Source organism: Lagenorhynchus albirostris, chromosome 11 (assembly GCF_949774975.1).
Source record: "Lagenorhynchus albirostris chromosome 11, mLagAlb1.1, whole genome shotgun sequence".
NCBI classification, from domain to species: Eukaryota; Metazoa; Chordata; class Mammalia; order Artiodactyla; family Delphinidae; genus Lagenorhynchus; species Lagenorhynchus albirostris.
In genome coordinates, this window is record NC_083105.1 from 49532013 (window position 1) to 49551017 (window position 19005).

Below are 19005 nucleotides of genomic sequence, written 5' to 3' on the forward strand. Positions count from 1 at the left end.
AGACAACCCTCAGAATGGGAGAAAATATTTGCAAATGAAGCAACTGACAAAGGATTAATCTCCAAAATTTATAAGCAGCTCATGCAGCTTAATAACAAAAAAACAAACAACCCAATCCAAAAATGGGCAGAAGACCTAAATAGACATTTCTCCAAAGAAGATATACAGACTGCCAACAAACACATGAAAGAATGTTCAACATCACTAATCATTAGAGAAATGTAAATCAAAACTACAATGAGATATCATCTCACACCAGTCAGAATGGCCATCATCATAAAATCTAGAAACAATAAATGCTGGAGAGGGTGTGGAGAAAAGGGAACCCTCTTGCACTGTTGGTGGGAATGTAAATTGATACAGTCACTGTGGAGAAGAGTATGGAGGTTCCTTAAAAAACTACAAATAGAACTACCATATGACCCAGCAATCCCACTACTGGGCATATACCCTGAGAAAACCATAATTCAAAAAGAGTCATGTACCAAAATGTTCATTGCAGCTCTATTTACAATAGCCCGGAGATGGAAACAACCTAAGTGTCCATCATCAGATGAACGGATAAAGAAGATGTGGCACATATATACAATGGAATATTACTCAGCCATAGAAAGAAACGAAATTGAACTATTTGTAATGAGGTGGATAGACCTAGAGTCTGTCATACAGAGCGAAGTAAGTCAGAAAGAGAGAGACAAATACTGTATGCTAACACATATATATGGAATTTAAGAAAAAAAATGTCATGAAGAACCTAGGGGTAGGACAGGAATAAAAACATAGACCTACTAAAGAATGGACTTGAGGATATGGGGAGGGGGAAGGGTAAGCTGTGACAAAGCGAGGGAGAGGCATGGACATATATCCACTACCAAACGTAAGGTAGATAGCTAGTGGGAAGCAGCCGCATAGCACAGGGTGATCAGCTGGGTGCTTTGTGACCACCTGGAGGGGTGGGATAGGGAGGGTGGGAGGGAGGGAGACGCAAGAAGGAAGAGACACGGGAACTTATGTATATATATAACTGATTCATTTTGTTGTAAAGCAGAAACTAACACACCATTGTAAAGCAATTATACTTCAATCAAGATGTTAAAAAAAAAATAATGGTAGAAATAGATCCTTTGTACTGCACAATGAGTGGTTTCCAAAACCCTTCCCTTAATATATAAACACAATTTTACCCTTGTTTCCACAAATCTAAATGCTATGGGCCAACTGCATCACCCAGTGAACCAATTAGCTTTCATATATCTTGTACACACCACACTGCTGTCTCATTTTTTCTCATTTATTCTCTTAGAGTTATGAATTAACTTGGGACAGTCTTAATATCGTTCACGTAAATAAAACTAATTATTAGTCATCTTTCTTCTTCAGTTTCCTCAATGAGGTCCCTTTCTCCTCTTTTTCAGTAGTGAGCCCTAATCATTGCTGATAATAAGCGTTAGCAGTACTATACCTGTATCCCTCCCCACCAAATCACAAGTGAAATCGTGTAACTTAATGCCATCAATGTACAAAGAACTTAGAAAATGCTCAGAAATCACCTTCTTAATCTCTGCAAATCTATTTCTTCGGATTAAACTTACTTTTCTTCAAGCACAAGCAGTCCAGATAATGTAGTCTTTCCTGTTACATTATTGTAAATGCCCACACAGTACTTTCAGCTAAGTTATGGGATCTCTAAGCTCCCTTCCAACTCTGAAAACTGATGATTCTGTAACAGGCCCGAGATTTTTATTAGCATTTTAAACAGTTTCCAAGGGCAAATGCCTTCCAATAGTCAAAACACATAAATATATTTGGTGACATAAACCATAATCAAGCTAGGAAATTCTACAATGCAGTGAATTATTTTAAGATTGTATCAAATGGTATTTAAAAATAATAGATTGGTAGATTTTACAATGACTTCTTAAACTTCCCCAATCCTTACATGCTTTTTTTACTCTGGAATTAAAATCAAATTCAACTAAAACAAGTTATCTATTGAGAACTCACATGGCCAAGGCACTAAATGAAGTGGAGGATCCAGTTCAGTAAGACAAGGTCCCTACCCGTTCCTATCCCCACCCCAAGAGTGCTGTTTGTATTGTGTGCTTTCACACCTACCTAGAACTTCAAGACCTAGCTCAGATCACTCCTTGAACATGAATAAATCTCCTTGCTTTCATCTTCTCTGCCACTTAAGCCTGAACACTACATACTGCCCTGGGTTATTTATGTTTTTACAAATGCCTTAACCACTCAACAAGCATGCAGAGAATACTGAAGGCAAGCACTATCTTCAACTTTTTGTCGTCCCTCTCAGGGAATTATTTACTCTTCTAGCACAAAATACTCCCTAAGCCTAACTTAGAGGGAACTGAAATTTAAGGTCTTACTCTTAATGTCCCCTAGTCAAAATCTTGCAGAAGTAGAATATGGTAGTTTAGAGTTCATGCTCTGGGGGTATCTGGAAATCCCTGATCTACTACTGTTTAACTGGCCTTGGGCAAGCACTCAGCATCACCAGATTGAAGTTTCCTCAGCTGAAACAGAGATTGCTACTAGTATCCACTTTACTAAAGTTGTAAGGATCAAGTGTATAAAGTCCACAGTAAGCATTAACAATTATGTACAGAGAAATAAAAGAACGGTAAAAAAATTTTTTAGCTCTTGATTCCTTGGAATACTGGAATTCAGCTGGTGATGAAGCATATGAAAATAAAAGCTGGTGATGAAGCCTATGAAAATAAAAGCAGAACCTTATTAGTTACCTCAACCCACTGAATATTCAGTATTAATATTTATAGGTGCAGCATTCACTTTGTTTATACACATTAAAATTTTCATTCTGTTATCTACAGAATCACTACTTACTGCCACTAAACCATTAGTATCCTACCTTCGAAGAACACTAAAACATGAAAGAAAAAAGGACACTAGGGTTTTTTTCCCCCCCAATAAATTGCGCCTATAATTTAAGTCCTACCAAAAAAAAATATCTTTAAAAACGCTGACATTCCAAAATTTTGAAGTCTGCATCCATTTCTTTACCTTCTTTACATTAAAAAAACTATTTAGTTATTCAGAGACCTGAAAATTTGGGCCTATAAGGGACCTTTTGTAATTACCCATGTACAAGTCTCTCAAAAGTGAATTTAATCCCAAACTAAGTAGCCTGTCCAAGATATCAGATAGGACACAGCAAAGAATCCTACAGGACTAGAACCCATATTTGTAACTGGTAGGTCATATTCCCTTTGGATTCCACCATGAGAAAAATGGTTTTTTCTTCCTTTTGGATGTAATATCTTCTTCTCCCCTTAGCACAAGGTAGAGTGGTCTGCACATGTTAGATTTTCTATAATGTTAATCTTGTCCTCAAGATCCTTCTAGCACTAGGTATTTTAAAACATGTAACAATAACTATGATATTTACAGCAAAATAAACAAGTAAATAAATTTCTAATGAGAAATTAGAAAGCATCATTTAAAAATAGAACACATGTATTCAAATACGGAAAAATCTTCAAAACACTTGACCGCAATCGTTATTTTAATTAATCTCTTAAGTGTCAGTAATCTAATATATATAGTGCTTTGGTTCCCAAGACTTGTCTATTACTGAATAGTCTGAGCGTATTAAGTCTTAAAAACTTAGTTGTTAAAAATATCTTAATGACAAATTACTGGAAGTCATTTACTGTTCTTAGGCATATCTTCTATAATATTCACCAACTATTAAAAATATTATCAGTATCACATTTTTAGGAGTAATCCTCCAAGCAATGTTTTAACTTATTCAAGCCCAAATTGGTAGATAATCCTTATCAAGTTCAACACTAGTATATCTTAACATCAGAGCATTACTCTTCCATATAATTAGAAAAAACAAAAAACTCCTCAGGCATGTACGTATTACCTTTCCTTTAGAGGAAATGTAAGAAAGAAAGCTTCAGTCAATAATCACATATGCAGTATTATCACATGACTTGACTTCTTTATTCTAAACATATTATCCACACACAAGTCTGACTAGTGGAACAAAACTGTACTATTATAGGGAAAGTCCTATCTTTAGACTAAAACTGAACACAATCAGAATGAAAGTCAGTACTTTTACAGAATAAGCCAAACTGACAGAAATGGGAGGGGGTAAAAATCACACCACACATTCTACCTACTTAAAGTTTTTTATGTATGTTCCATTCAAATGTTTATTTAAATTTTAATGGCTTGCATTGGGAGCAAGCAAAGCTCCAAAGGGAAGTAAACAGCATTCTAATCCTTTAAAAAACAAACAAAACCTTTTATTTATTTTAATCTTGATTTTGACCCTAGAACTCACAAATCTAAAAATATTAATGCCCAAAATAAACACGTCTCTTCCAAAAACGAACACTCGAACCTTTATTATTAGCAAACTAATTTTAAAACTTTTGAATACAATACTTAAAAACTCCCTAGATAGCAAAACTTTTTGAGAATCATTTCTGGCTATGAAGTCACAGAACCAAAATGTCATTGGCTATTTTAATATGCCAGCATATTAACTTAATTAGGAACAGATTATTACATTTTTCTTGGTTCTCCTTTCACAAATCAAAAAATATTTCCCCAGTACATAAGGTTTGGGCGTGTTTTCAGGTGTTAAAACGTACCGTTCATACAAAAAAAACAAATAAGCCCGTCAGCCACAATTTAAATTGAAGACTATTTTTTCTTCCCTTTAAAATGCACAGAAAATAAAACCACTAGAGAACAAAACAAGTATCCAAGCTATAAAAGCTAATTAGATCGGGAGTTGATTGATTTTGTGATGGGATGGAAGGCGGGAAGGAAAGAATGTAACAATTTCTGTAGCGCAAAAAAAAAAGAGGGAGAGAAACCAAGATTACCCGTGAAAATATAACAATTCTTCAATATGCATGTGACCAAGGTTTGGAACCAACCGTACAAGTCTCCTGGAACAGAACTTTATAACAAACCTTCACATTCACCATCCCCATATTAAAAAACTCCTTTCAATAAGACCCATCTGCTTGTTGCACCTTTTTGTTTCAGGTTCAGTAATTCACCTTTCTGGCAGTAATTTTGGATCTAAGGAAATGAGACTGAAATCCCGAGATCCTGCTTGGGTTTTTGCCTGACGAGGGAAAATGACAAGAAATGCTGGCGGGAAAACCCTACGAGTCAAGTTTCCACCCTCCTGGCTCCCCCTCCACCTTCTTCCCACCTTGACGAAAGGGATAATCCAAAAAAAGTTTATAGCCCAATCCCCGAAGGGCTGGAAAAGAAAGCAAATCGTTCGAGCTGAATGCACCTAGGCCCGCTCACATCTGCGAGAAAGGAGGCGGCAGCTGGGACCCCGAGTGGGCAGCAGCAGCAGCTCTGGCCCCGGGAGCAGGGCGGCCTAGCGCCTCGGGCAGGCCGGCGGGTAGGCCTGGCCTCCGGGTCTCCAAGCGTAGAGCGACTCCCTTGCTCACAATGGTGCGTGATCTCGCTCCTTCACGCTACCTGGGACGCGAAAGTCACGTCCTGGGAGGGCAGAGCATGCGGTGGGGGACGCAGAAGAGGCCTAGGACCAGAGACGGGCAACGGCCTAGAGGAAAGAATGGGGGAAGGGGGTTAGAAGGTGGGCGAGGAAAGGGACCTGCCGGGATCGGGGAGCGGAGGGTGGCCTGGAGACCTCCGCAAAGCCGAGCAACCAGTTAAGGCCAAAGGGGTGGGGCAAGGCCTGTGTGAGGGCCAGGGCCGCGGATGGGGGACCCCGAGGGGAGCTGAGGGTCGGATTTCGGCCTCACCTGAAGTCCTTGTCGCTGGATGTCATTTTTTCCAGCAAATTGGAAATGTGGTACGAGGCGCTCGCCATGTTGCCGGCCTCGATCCCGCCCGCCGGCGCTGCTCGTGCTGCTGCCCGCCGCCGCCGCCGCCGCTGGGGCTCCTCCTCTCGCTCGCCGCGGCTCCCGCTTCCAGGGTCGCAGCGCGACGCAGACGCTGACAAGGGAGGCGCCTGGACTGGCTGCCCCCTCCCCGGCGAGGCGTGGGCCTGTCCCGGGGGAAGCAGAGGCTACGGGGCCGGCCTAACGACGGCGCTGCTCGCCGGAAAACGAGTTCATGAGCAGCGAGGAGTACAGCAGGCTCTCTCCGGAGAGGCAGCCACTTCCACTCGGGGCAGTCCCACTCCCACTCCCTCCGCACTCGCTCCCTAAGGCAAGAGGCCAAAACCCGCCTCCTTCGCTCCGGGGGAGGGCGCGGCAGACGCGGGACGCTACAGAAAGCTGAGGTCAGGGTTCAAGGAAGTCTCCCCACGCACGCTGCGGAGACGCTAGGTAAAGGACAATCCTGTTGGCTGAAGCCTGTGTCAATCTTCGCGTACCCGCCCTTCAGGAGGCATGACAACGGCCAAAAGGGGCTGTTCTCGCGAGACTTGAAAGCGGCGGTTAAAGGATTGGGGGCCAGTAGGAGGAGGAGACCTTCATCCGAAAATAACTTGTTTTTCCTGTACGACAGTAAGAGAAAAAGCTTACGATTTTTAAGGCGCATAAGGCCTAGGAGTAAAGTTAATTAACAGGTTAGACTTGGGGCGAACAGAAGAGTTATTAGAAGGAGCTTTCGTTCTGAATCGGACGCGTGGCCTGCATTGCCTTAACCACGATGGTGCAAGTTGCCACGTGAAAACCACAAATCCCAGAATTCAGTCCGCATGTTACACTGCGTCAAGATATGATTGGCTGAAGGAACTTGTAGCTTCCTCATTGGCTCCATGGGAGGCCTGAATGCTGGGATTTGTAGTCTGGCGAGGCAGCTGTGTTGAGTAAATCCTTCGGAGTACGGTGGATTAGATTTCTGCAGCAGATTCGAATTTTCACTTACAGTTGTTTTTGGCTGTTGTGGGGTGTCTGCAGAGCTAGGCTGCTGCGGTCTGGGCAGGCGCATTGCGGATGAGTTGATGTTATTGGCAGAGGCCTAGTAGCGGCTTCCTAGCACTAATCCATGAGAGTGATGGTCGCCTCATCCTCTGAAGGCAGCTGAGCCTCTTCTGGGCACTCCCAACGTGCATTGAAGAGCCAGCCTCCTAAAGCAATAAGGACCATAGTAAGACCAAGCGCCGATGACCGATGATTGTATTCAGGGCTTATTCCTTTTATCTGGAATAGCTAAATGATTACTCTCTGTATTCAGCATTTGTGGAATTAATAATCCTGCAGCTATTTTATTGTTCCCTAAAACATACACAGACAGCAATCGGAGATACCGAATCATGTGTTTCAGTATCCATGTTTTTATCTCCTTCATTCGACTTGGAGCTGGCCTTCCTAAAAATAAAATTTAAAAAAAGAGAGAGAGAGAAAGCCCAGTTAAGAGACGAGGAAAATTCAGTCTAAATCTGTTATTGCTCTAGTTGGGGGAAAAAAGAATTTAAATAGCTCCTTTCTTCCAGGTATTAAATCTCAACATTTCTTTACCGTTCTTTCCTATATTCACCAAATGTTATTTAGTGTCTTAGAAAAGACAGGCATAGTTATAGGCAATAACAAAATAGATGAAACACTTTCTGACCTAATAATTCATATTTAAATTTCCCCTCATTACTCGTTTACCCAACATGTATCCTGTACTTTACCCAAGTTAGCTATTATTAGGTTCCATGAGTGCTTCAGCCACAATTCCATTCTGTTCTGAACAACCTTTTCACAGTATTTAATATAAACTATACACACACCACCCCAGACACATCACACACAAACAAGCCAGTCATTTATCTTGTGTGAACCCCAAGGCCTAAAATCTCAATCATCTAGTGATAACCCTTTTTTTAGCCTGAATCTAATGAGAACCAAGTCATGTTTTTTCCTTTTGTATGTACAAATCTTTCATTTATCAATTTCCAACTGAACTATAATATTTGTAGTTAGCTTAAATATAAATCCTGTTTACTGCCACTTATTAGCTGTCGTAGGCAATTCATGTTAAGCTCTCTGAACCTCTCTTTCTTCATGGGTAACACAATGATCATCAGAGTATTTCCCCATAGAGCTGTTTTAAGAGTCAAATTAGCTATTGTCTTAGTCCGCCAGGGTTGCCATAACAAAATACCACGGATTGGGTGGCTTAAACAACAGAAATTTATTTCCTCACTTGAGGCTGGTGGTCCAAGGTCAGTGAGCTAGCAAGGTGGGTTTCTCCTGAGGCCTTGGCTTGCAGACAGCCACCTTTTCCTTTGTTCTCACAAAGCCTTTTCTCTATGCACCCACAGCCTGGTATCTCTTTCTCTTCTTATAAGGACACCAATCATACTGGATTAGGACCCCACCTTTTTAACCTCATTTAGCCTTTATTGTGTCCTCATGTAACCTTAATTACCTCTTTAAAGGCCCTATCTCCAAATAGTGTCATACTGGAGGTTAGGGCTTCAATATATGAATGGGGGGGCGGGAATGACACAATTCAGTACATAACAGCTATCCCATATAAAGTGCTCAGCACATTGTCCAGAACATAATAATAATATTTATAACTAATTTTTTTGCATACTTACAAAGGTCATGGAACACATCTAATAAAAGTTGGCTATTGTTATTATTACTACATTCTCAGTCTTGTCCCTATCCCAAACCATCCTACATAGCCAGTTTAGAGTTTCCCAAAACATTGTTTTTATAGGGCTACTCACCAGTTTTAAAAGTTCAGCAGGTTTCTGCTACTAAATAAAGTCCAAATGTTTGCAATCAGTGACCTTCTTCATCTGTCCCTAACCCTTTCTGATCTTTCTCCCACTATTCTAATACAGTATAGGAATTGCTCGGGTCAATTTTTTTGAGTACCTCAAAGACCCAGCTCCAAGTTTTTGTACATCATTACCGTCATCATAATAATAAGCACTTACTTATAGGTGAGGTGCTGCATTAACTAATTTAATCTGCTTTTTAAGTATGAGAGGCACAGACTGGTTATGTAACTTGCCAAAGATCAGCAATAAAGAGCAGTCACGATGAAAACCCAGGCAGTGTTGCTTCAGAGCCCATACTCCAAACCTCTGTACTGGAATGCCTCTCCCTACCTGGAATGCCTCTCACCTCCCCATCTCACTTTCTAAGATCTTGACCAATCATAGTGTTTATATGCTAGCCTCCAACTACAGTGTAAGTTCCTTAAGAGCTTATACCAACTTGAAATCACTTCTGCTTCTTTCAAGTACTTAGCCCTTGCCAAATTCGTAATAGGCACTCAATAGTACTTAATCTTATTTTGTATTCTTGACCACTTAGAAATTTGATTTGTATATCACTGAATATAGCTTGTTGCTAAACAGTGGGAAAATGTTTTCCTTTAAGGATCTGTAAATGCTAAATTAATGTTAAGTGCAAAAGGAAATAAGTCTAGATAAGGTTATCCTCTAAGAATTTTCTTTCTGTTTAGTGGTTATAATGCAAAACTGAGATAAGAAATTTGATAAAAGTAAAAAAAATAAAAATGGAGTCTTTCAAGCTGTTGGGAGGTTCTTCAAATATCAACCAGTAGTTTAGCTTGTTTCTCATTTATTGAGTGTCTACACTGTGCCAAGCACACCCTCCTGTCTATATCAGGACCACCATGGGAAGAGAGGATTCTAAGAGAAATATGGTTATTAGTTGGCAGAGTGCTGGGTGCTGGGTCTTTCCTTCCCTTCCCACTCAAAAAAAAAAAAAAAAAACCAAAACAAACAAAAAACCCCACCACTCAGAGGAAATGAGAATCCCTATAGGAAGAGAAGGACCTGGAAAGCTTTGAGGTTTGCCCAAGATGTTATTCTGGGTGAAGGAAAATATTTGACAGAGTGTGTTAGAAAGCAGTAATTGGAAAACAAAACAACAAATATTTCACGTTGGTACCCTCAAAACTTCAGATTATTCATCCCTTGGCTGGCCACCTACTGATTTGTGCCCATTTGAGGAGGGAAGAAGAGAAATGGAGGATAGAGAGGGGTACTGCATTGTAGCAGCTGCACTCCCTCCTACTTTTAAAGACACACACCAAGGGGGGTGCCAATCACCCCATTTAGAAATGACTTGTTACCATCATACTACCAACTCCCTCCATTTAGTGTGGCAAGGATGCATGAGTCTCCAGCGGGCAAAGTAGACAACTCCCTCCAAAGTAAGTTCGGTTTGAGTGTCCACCCCCACCCCCCCTTCCCTCTGCCATATGAAGACACAGAAAGAAGGCAACCATCTGAAAGCCAGGAAGAGAACTCTATGGTATTTTGTTATGGCAGCCCAAGCTGACTAATACAAGTGTGCAGCTACCTGACATATTCAAGTGTAGAATTTTTTAAGGTCCTACCTATTACCATCTCAAGGGATGAGAGTACCATAAAACATAATTTGGAAATCACTGTTCCATTGGTAATATTTTTTTTTTTTCTGAACTGAATGATGAATGGGTGGTGTGGAGGAGGAGAGTCTTGGTAGAAAATAAGTTTATTTGACGTTCATTTTAGCACAAGCTTATGCCAAGTAAATGTGGACTGTGCTTACTTCATACATTTGCTATAAATTGAGTTAAAGGAAATAAAGAAAATAGAGCTATTTATTCAACTAGTTATTAGTTTCTGAAACATAGTTCTTTGTTGAATGTCAAAGCTGATATGTTATCGAGAGAGGAAAAGGGCAGCTCTGATTTGCATTTCAGTGTAGACAGCTTTGCACACAAATAAACAGACACAAAATGCTTCCTGTTACAGACCATTTGTCAACACTGAATTCAACTTAGATGCAAAAGGAAGTAAATGCTATATAACACTAATCTTAAGAAGATTTCCATTTGATTGAAAACAGCCCAGCAACTAGAGTTTTTCTATGATTTACTCTCTTCTAAACAACTGCTAGAAGCTCTTGGTTAATTTTTAGTGGCACTCTAAATCAAATTTAATTGTTACTCTATGAAGGAATTATTTTTTTAGAATTAGAAATACATTTGCATCATATTAGTGAAAATTACAAAGACTAAGTCACAAAGTTGCTTCATTTAGAATATCTTCCATTTCATTCTCACTTTTGACTTTTATAGTAGTGTTAACCATCATCTGGCATTTTAAAATCGTAACATTTTCCAATATGAATTTATAAAAGCACTGTCCAGGATTTCCAAACAACTAAAAATATAACTTTACATATGTAAAGCTGGTTATCAGTTTTGGCAGAAGGAGGCAGAAGAAAAGGCTAGAATTCAGCAAATGCTGCATTTTGCTTTAAATACAGATGTTTGCTGATGACTTGAAGCACTGCTTAAAAAGGTATTCTGCTTACCACCAAGATGAAAGTTTTGATTTGGGGGAAAAAAAGGTGTGAAAGACTAATTAAAGGAAATTATTAGCCCACAGGATCATGGATTGGAAAAAATTGAAAAAAAATGAGGCGGGGGAAAAATACTAACTTTAGTGAAAAGAAATTTAATGAAGTGGTACTGAGATTCCCTCAGCAATGGATATTTATACAATGAAATAAGTCCATCATTATTATTTATACTATTAGATAAAGTGGTAAAAATATCACACTCTAGAAAAAAGTTGCCAATTATGTAAAATGTGTTCTTGCTCTATTTATATCATTTTGGAAAATACAGAATTTTCTATATGATCAGGTAAACTCTTTTTACTTCATGGAGAATGCAATAATATTTTTCCGTCAATTTCTAAATGTGAGAGTTTTGTTATAATGGATGTAGTTATTAACACTTAAGATATGTTGCAGCCTAGAATTGGTTTAGAAGAAAATGTTTATTGATAGGGGCAAACTATTTCTTTTAACAGAACAACCAAGGCTTAACACAGGAAAAATATATTTGTAGAACATATATTTGACAAAGGACTTTTATTCAGAACTTATATAACTCCGTAATAAGAAGACAGAAATCCCTGCTTAAAAATGAGCAAGATTTGACCAGACACTTCACAGAAGAAGCTACAGGATGACAAATGAAAAGGTACTCAATATCATTAGTATCAGGGAAAGATAATTTAAAGCTACATGAGACACTACTACATCATAATAGTTAAAATCAAAAAGGGTGATCATACCAAGTGTTGGTATACATGCACCCCTGTGTTCATAGCAGCACTATTCACAATAGGCAAGACATGGCAACAACTTAAATGTCCATCAACAGATGAATGAATAAAGAAGATGTGGTACATATATACAATGGAATACTACTCAGCCATAAAAAATTGAAATAATGCCATTTTCAGCAAAATGAATGGACCTAGAGATTATCATACTAAGTGAAGTTTGCCTACCGCCACATTAAGTCAGAAAGAGAAAGACAAACACCATATGATGTCACTTGTATGTGGAATCTAAAATATGACACAAATGAACCTTTATGAAACAGAAACAGACTCATAGACATAGAGAACAGGCTTGTGGTTGCCAAGGGGGGGGTGGGGGAGGGATGGATTGGGAGGCTGGGGTTAGTAGATGTAAGCTATTATATATGGAATGGATAAATAACAAGGTCCTACTGTATAGCACAGGGAACTGTATTCACTGCCCTGTGATAAACCATAATGCAAAAGAATACAAAAAAGAATGTATATATATGTATAACTGAATCACTTTGCTGTACAGCAGAAATTAACACAACATTGTAAATCAGCTATACTTCAATTAAATAAGTAAATAAATAAATAAAAGGACTTAGTAGATATATTTATAAACTATTAGCTACCTGAACATATAATCCAATCATTTTGCCTGTGTTCTACTCCCATATTTCCAACTGTTCTGGCATTTTTCTGCTTAGATATTACAAAGTCACCTTACACTCACTGTGTGATACTGTATAGCCAGGTGATTCAGAGTGCAGGCTCTAACTCACAAAGACCTAGGTTCAGATCCTGGCTATACCACTTATTCCATCTGGACAACTTCTCTAAAATAGAATAATGCTAATAGAACCTAGGATTGTACGAGGTTTCAATGAGATGAATGTAAAATGCTTGGCACACGTACTTTATAAATAATACCTATTATTAAAAACCAAAATTATTTTTCTACAAATACTGAGCCCTCTTGCCTACCACCACATTTCTTTTCATAGGTCCTACAAATCTCCTAGACTGAAAATCTTGGGAAATATTTGACTTTTGTATTTATCTACATTCTATATTCATTATCTATATTCACTTTAATACCAATTCTTCCTTAAAATGTCACTTAGGTTTTCCCTTTCTAATAAATGCCCAGTGCAATTAGTCTCTTCAGGCCGTCAATTCATTACTGTATAGTAATTCAGTAAACTCTAGCCACACTAGATGCTAGCTGGGTGATTTAGGCAAGTTAGTTAACCTTATTAAACTTTAGTTTTCTCCACTGTAAATTGGGGATGACTGTATAATGCACTAAAAGTTCTTTTTACTGTGCCTGATACAAGAGTAATTGCCTGACAAGTGGGTGCTACTTTTACGATTTCCTAATTCTGTTCAATATTTATAACTTACGGTCATTTTAGCTTTTTTTTTTTTTTTTTTTTGCGGTACGCGGGCCTCTCACTGCTGTGGCCCCTCCCGTTGCGCAGCACAGGCTCCGGACGCGCAGGTCCAGCGGCCATGGCTCACGGGCCCAGCCGCTCCGCGGCATGTGGGATCCTCCCGGACCGGGGCACGAACCCGTGTCCCCTGCATCGGCAGGCGGACTCTCAACCCCTGCGCCACCAGGGAAGCCCCATTTTAGCTTTTTAAGTTGCCGCATCTCGCCATTGCTTCATTGATTTTACGGTCCACAGAATGCTCTAAAGATTTCCATACTTGCACTGGACTGTGGTTATTCCACTTACCACGCCCTCCTCATCTTTCATAGTCAGTGTATTCCAAGTGATTCTTAGCTCTGGCTGAACTTAGAATCAACTGGAATGCCTCTGAAAATTATTGATGCTCAGGCTGCACCCGAGACCAATTAAATAATAATCTCTAATTCTCATGTGCAACTGGCATTGAGAACCACAATTTTGTTTTGCTTGTTTGCTTTTGGTTTTGTTTGTTCATGTTTTGCTTAGTTTTGTTTGGGATCTAATTGTAGGATTTGCGTCAGGTTCTGAAGATCTTATTTGGATCTTGATTTTACCATGAGACATGCTAGGTACCCCTTGCTGCTACTGAGTTTCTGCAACTTTAGGTATTGTGCAGCAATATCCTTAACCGAATCATTTGTGTGTGTGTGTGAGAGAGAGAGAGAGAGAGAGAGAGGGAAATAGTAACATACTCCTGGAGAATTCTCCGTAGCTTGGCATTAATTCATTAGTCAGCACTTTGGAGAATATCGTTAATCAAGTACTTTAATTACAAATCCACATAACTGCACTGATGATACTTCCTAATCTGCAAACATCATCCCTTCTAAATCTTCTACAAAGGATATTTTGAGAGAACCTATCAAAGGATTTTCTAAAATCAAGATATATATTATAATGCTATCTAAAACTGCTATGAGGTTTTATCTGGTATGATTTTCTTAATAAACCTATTCTCTTCCTAATCGCAAGTTTCCTTCCTCAGTTCTTAAAGACTCAACAATTTATTGTACAGTTTTACTGGGAGTCATAGCAAACTCTCAGTCCCATAGTTTGCAGCTCTTTTTTTTTTTTAATGAGACTTTTAATCTAACTCTATATTTTAAGCACGTTTTCAGTTCTCTCCAAATTCCTGAAGATTACCAATAGCTTTTTGGTAGATTGAGATGATGATATCTTTTTGGAAGCTTGAGATATTGTTCACCCAAGCCCGAGGTAAACTAGAGTAGATGGGTATTTTTCACTATTTTACTCTGTTAATCTCCATTTCTTCTTATTACTATTAATTTTGTTCTTCTCAGATGATGATAAATCTTCATATAAAAGATAGAAACATACTTAGGGAGGTAGTAGAGTTAGAGAGTTGAGTAATCAGCTTAATTTTCTCTATTCAGTAGCATTGTGCCATTCACCCCAAGTGGTAGCCTTATACACCATTCTTGTTTCCTTAACTTATAAACAAGAGTCATTTTTCTTGCTGTTTATAGTTGTCACAAGCTTCAGAATCTTCTGAGCTTTTAGCCTCACTGACATTTCCATACACTTCCTGCTACTTCTCCAAATTATTTCTTCGTTTCCTTCTCCTTATGAACCTTTCCCTCATATTTCTTTTCACATTTTTCCAAGTCTTAAATATGAATTCATGAACTCACTGGAGAATTCTCTATGCATTCATATTCATCACTTTATATTCCTCCCCTTTTCTTCTTCATCACTGTCAATCAGAGATTGGCAAACCTTTTCTGTAAAGACACAGTAAATATTTTAGGCTTTGTGGGCCTGCAGTCTCTTGCATTAATTCTGTCATGGCAGAACAAAAGCAGCCATAGAAAATACACAAATAAATGAGTGACTGTGTTCCAATAGAACAGTATTTGTGGGCACCTATCTTGGGATTTTATATTCATTTCACATGTTATAAAATATTCTTCTTTTGATTTGTTTAAAATCATTTAAAAATCTATTTTCAGCTGATGAGTCTTATCAAAACAAGTGGTTGGGTGGAATTCACGTGTAGGCTGTAATTTGTCAGCCCCTGCCAGAGAGGGGTCAAAATATATAATACACATTACAGTCAGTAGGGAAAAATGATAATAATAAAAATAATCATGTAAATAAATAAACTCAACATCTCTTAAACTCACATTTCTGTTGGTAACTCTTGTGGGTTGAATTATATCCCCCCAAAAGATATGTTCAAGTACTAATATCTAGTACTTATGAAATATAATGACTAGATTTGGGTCCCCAAAGGCCTGGCATGGTATTGCAGCTTCTAGCATAGGACCTTGTACAAAATGAGGAATCACAAATGTTTGGTAATTTGAAATGATAAATGCAAAAAAAAAAAAATACTTTGAATATATATATTCAAATTATATGTATTAATGTATAATTTAATAAGTCGTTGCACTGGCACTTAAAACTCATATTGTTCCTTAAATATACTTGTGTTAGTTTTTTCTTTTGCCTGCATTGGGTCTTCGTTGCTCTGCACGGGCTTTCTCTAGTTGCGGTGCGCAGGGGCTACTCTTCGTTGCAGTGCACGGCTTCTCATTGCGGTGGTTTCTCTTGTTGCAGAGCACAGGCTCTAGGGCGCGCGGGCTTCAATAGTTGCGGCACATGGGCTCAGTAGTTGTGGCTCACGGGCTCTAGAGCGCAGGCTCAGTAGTTGCAGCGCACGGGCTTAGTTGCTCTGCAGCATGGGATGTTCCCAGACCAGAGATCAAACCCGTGTCCCCTGCATTGGCAGGCAGTTTCTTAACCACTGTGCCACCAGGGACACCCTTTTTAGTTTTTTAAGGGAAAGAATGTGGAAAGGAATATGAGGAGAAAATCAGTGGATTACAATAATGTACTATTCTAAAGGAAAAGATCAGGAAACAAGGGAATACAATTTAGATGGGGAGATACTGAAAAGAAAATAAATTCATTACTTGAGAGAATGGGCTCATTTTACAATCTATGTCTAAAATTTTTGTTCTTCTTTGACTCTTCCCAATTCACAGTAGATGGTTAATGATACATTAGTGGTTAGATGGTCAGATGCTGCAATACTACCATGCCAGGCCTTTGAGGATCCCAGTATAGTCGCTATACTTCATAAGATGCTGTATGCAGAGGGGTTTGGCCTCTGCAGTTACATAGACTTGAGCTCTTCTTAGATCTGTCATTTACAAACTATGATCTTGAGCAAAATAGCTGATATTATTCAGGCTGATGATGAAAAGCACCACAATATGCACCATGTGGACTAGAGGGAAGTGACTAGTTCTGACTATAGGAGTGATTTCAAAGTACTTGATAAAGAAATAAAATTAGAGGGGAACTTTGAAACATGGCTACGACTACAGAAGGTGGAACTGCAGCAGGGCCAGGAGAAAAACAATATTGTTTGGTTTATGAATAAAACACTCAAAGTTTAAAAATATTTATGCCTTATTATTTGCCTTAAACATTTAAATAATATAAATGTTATTTTATGACTACATATATATATATAAATCTGCTTTTTTACTGTTTATATTTTGTGAAATATCCGAATGAATATGCTGTGAAAAAGTTATGATCTGATATAACCCAAAATACATACATTTTAAACTCACTATAATATATAATTAGCCAAAAATTACTTTTAAAGTAAAAACTGAGGATTTCCACACATTAGTCCCATCTCTATCCAGTAGATTCTTTTTACTAAACTTGTATTAAAATCTTGTATAGCCCTGAATGTGTTTTACTGGCTGCCCTCAAACTGGCTTTAACTCTGTTTTGAGCAGAATGTTTCACAATGTGACCAATAGCTTAGATACCAGGAAAATTCTTTTTCACCATGGCACACAGTCTCTAGAAATGTTGTTCCTGAATAAATAAGTGTGGTAATTTTTTCAAATGTTGCTTCATATTGTTCTTAACAATTAAAGCCATCAAGATAGTTGCTAATCGGGGAACTCGTAGATTTGAAAGAAAGGACAGACCAGCCTGTACTTGTCCCATCCAGGTCAGCGGTGCACACAGTGGGAGGAGGGTGGGTGTGTGCACTCCAGGGATTGCTGAAAACAACCCGTTGAGATACAGCCGGAAAATAGGAGAAATTTGGTTTACGTATTTTTATTAAAAAATTATATTTGTATAAGTTTTATTATGTGCATCCTTTATTAGTATAGTAATGTATGTATACAATTTGTAAATAAATACATCTACCTATATTGGGGGGATGTGCTCAATCATTTTTACATGTTAGGGATATGCAATTAAAAACACTGGATGGGGGGTGAAATGGAGAAACATCACACCCCCTTCTTCCCATTTTGCAGATGCAGCATCAGGTCCAAGAGAGCCTGGATTGCCTCATTCTGTGGGCTGTGGGCACCACCCCTGTGCTCCTGTCAGAAGCTGCTGCGGTCCTGAAACACTGCACAAGGAGAATTAGTGCCTTTTGAATCTTGTGCTCTGGGGACTATGCCAGGGTTGGTTACACAGCAGGAAGAAGCCAGACCCACGATGTCATTCAACATATCTTCTGTCAGAGACTAGATACACTTGTGAGATTTGGACTTTTGTACTTGCTTCACGGGTGTAGGTGTTTTGCTGTTTTGTTTTGCTTTGTTTTGTTTTAAACCACAAAAGTACTCTATATCCCATGGCCTTGGTTTTAGTAAATATCCTTGTACTGTTTTGATTATCAGCTTGAGATTGTCAATAACAAGTAATTAATAGTAGCTTCATAGTGAAACAAAGTACACTGTTGTTGCTTATTGAATAATTTTGGATCTCATGGAAAATATAATGGATCACAGTGATAGGCTTCTTTTACCTGCCTTGGCTCCAGAAGAGGAGGACTTTAATCTCGAATGTAGAAACCATTTGTTAACTCTTCCTGTGGGAAGCCCCAGACCACCAACACCACCCCTCCCCCACCCACCACCCTTGCCCCGACACCCACCCCCCCCAAGAAAAAAAGAAGGCTGTTAATGAGAGATCCTCTCAACTGGGGGAATGAAGGATGCTCTGGTTGATTTTTTTCCCAGCATAAATTTTGGTTAATCTAAAAAAAATGCTTTTTAACCAATGCTTGTATTAAAAATAACTTCAATAAACCTGACCAAGGAGGTGAAAGATTTATGCACTGAGAACTATAAAACATTAATAAAGGAAGTTGAAGATGATTTAAAGAAATGGAAAAATATCCCATGCTCTTGGATTGGAAGAATATTGTTAAAATGGCCATACTACCCAAAGCAATCTACAGATTTAATGCAATCCCTATCAAATTACCCATGACATTTTTTCACAGAACTAGAACAAATAATTCTAAAATTTGTATGGAACCTTAAAAGACCCAGAATTGCCAAAGCAATCCTGAGGAAAAAAGACAAAGCAGGAGGCATAACCCTCCCAGACTTCAGACAATACTACAAAGCTACAGTAATCAAAACAGCATGTTATTGGCATAAAAACAGACAT

At 38.7% G+C, this 19005-nt stretch overlaps 1 protein-coding gene across 3 annotated transcripts in view; it reads right to left on the minus strand.

Annotated features, from left to right (window-relative positions):
* Positions 1–6156, minus strand: part of CAND1 (cullin associated and neddylation dissociated 1) — a 52317-nt gene extending 46161 nt beyond the window's left edge. Inside the window, exons 1-2 of one of the 3 annotated variants that reach the window (XM_060165483.1) lie at positions 5793–6156; positions 5506–5590 (exon numbers count right to left, since the gene is read on the minus strand). Coding sequence is in view for 2 of the 3 variants with exons in the window: in XM_060165482.1 (XP_060021465.1) it covers positions 5793–5860 (68 nt within the window). In the remaining variant the exon portion in view is untranslated. The remainder of the gene's footprint in view (positions 1–5505; positions 5591–5792) is intronic. The other 2 variants (XM_060165482.1, XM_060165484.1) reach the window with 2 other exon arrangements.
* Positions 6157–19005: the final 12849 nt, after the last annotated feature.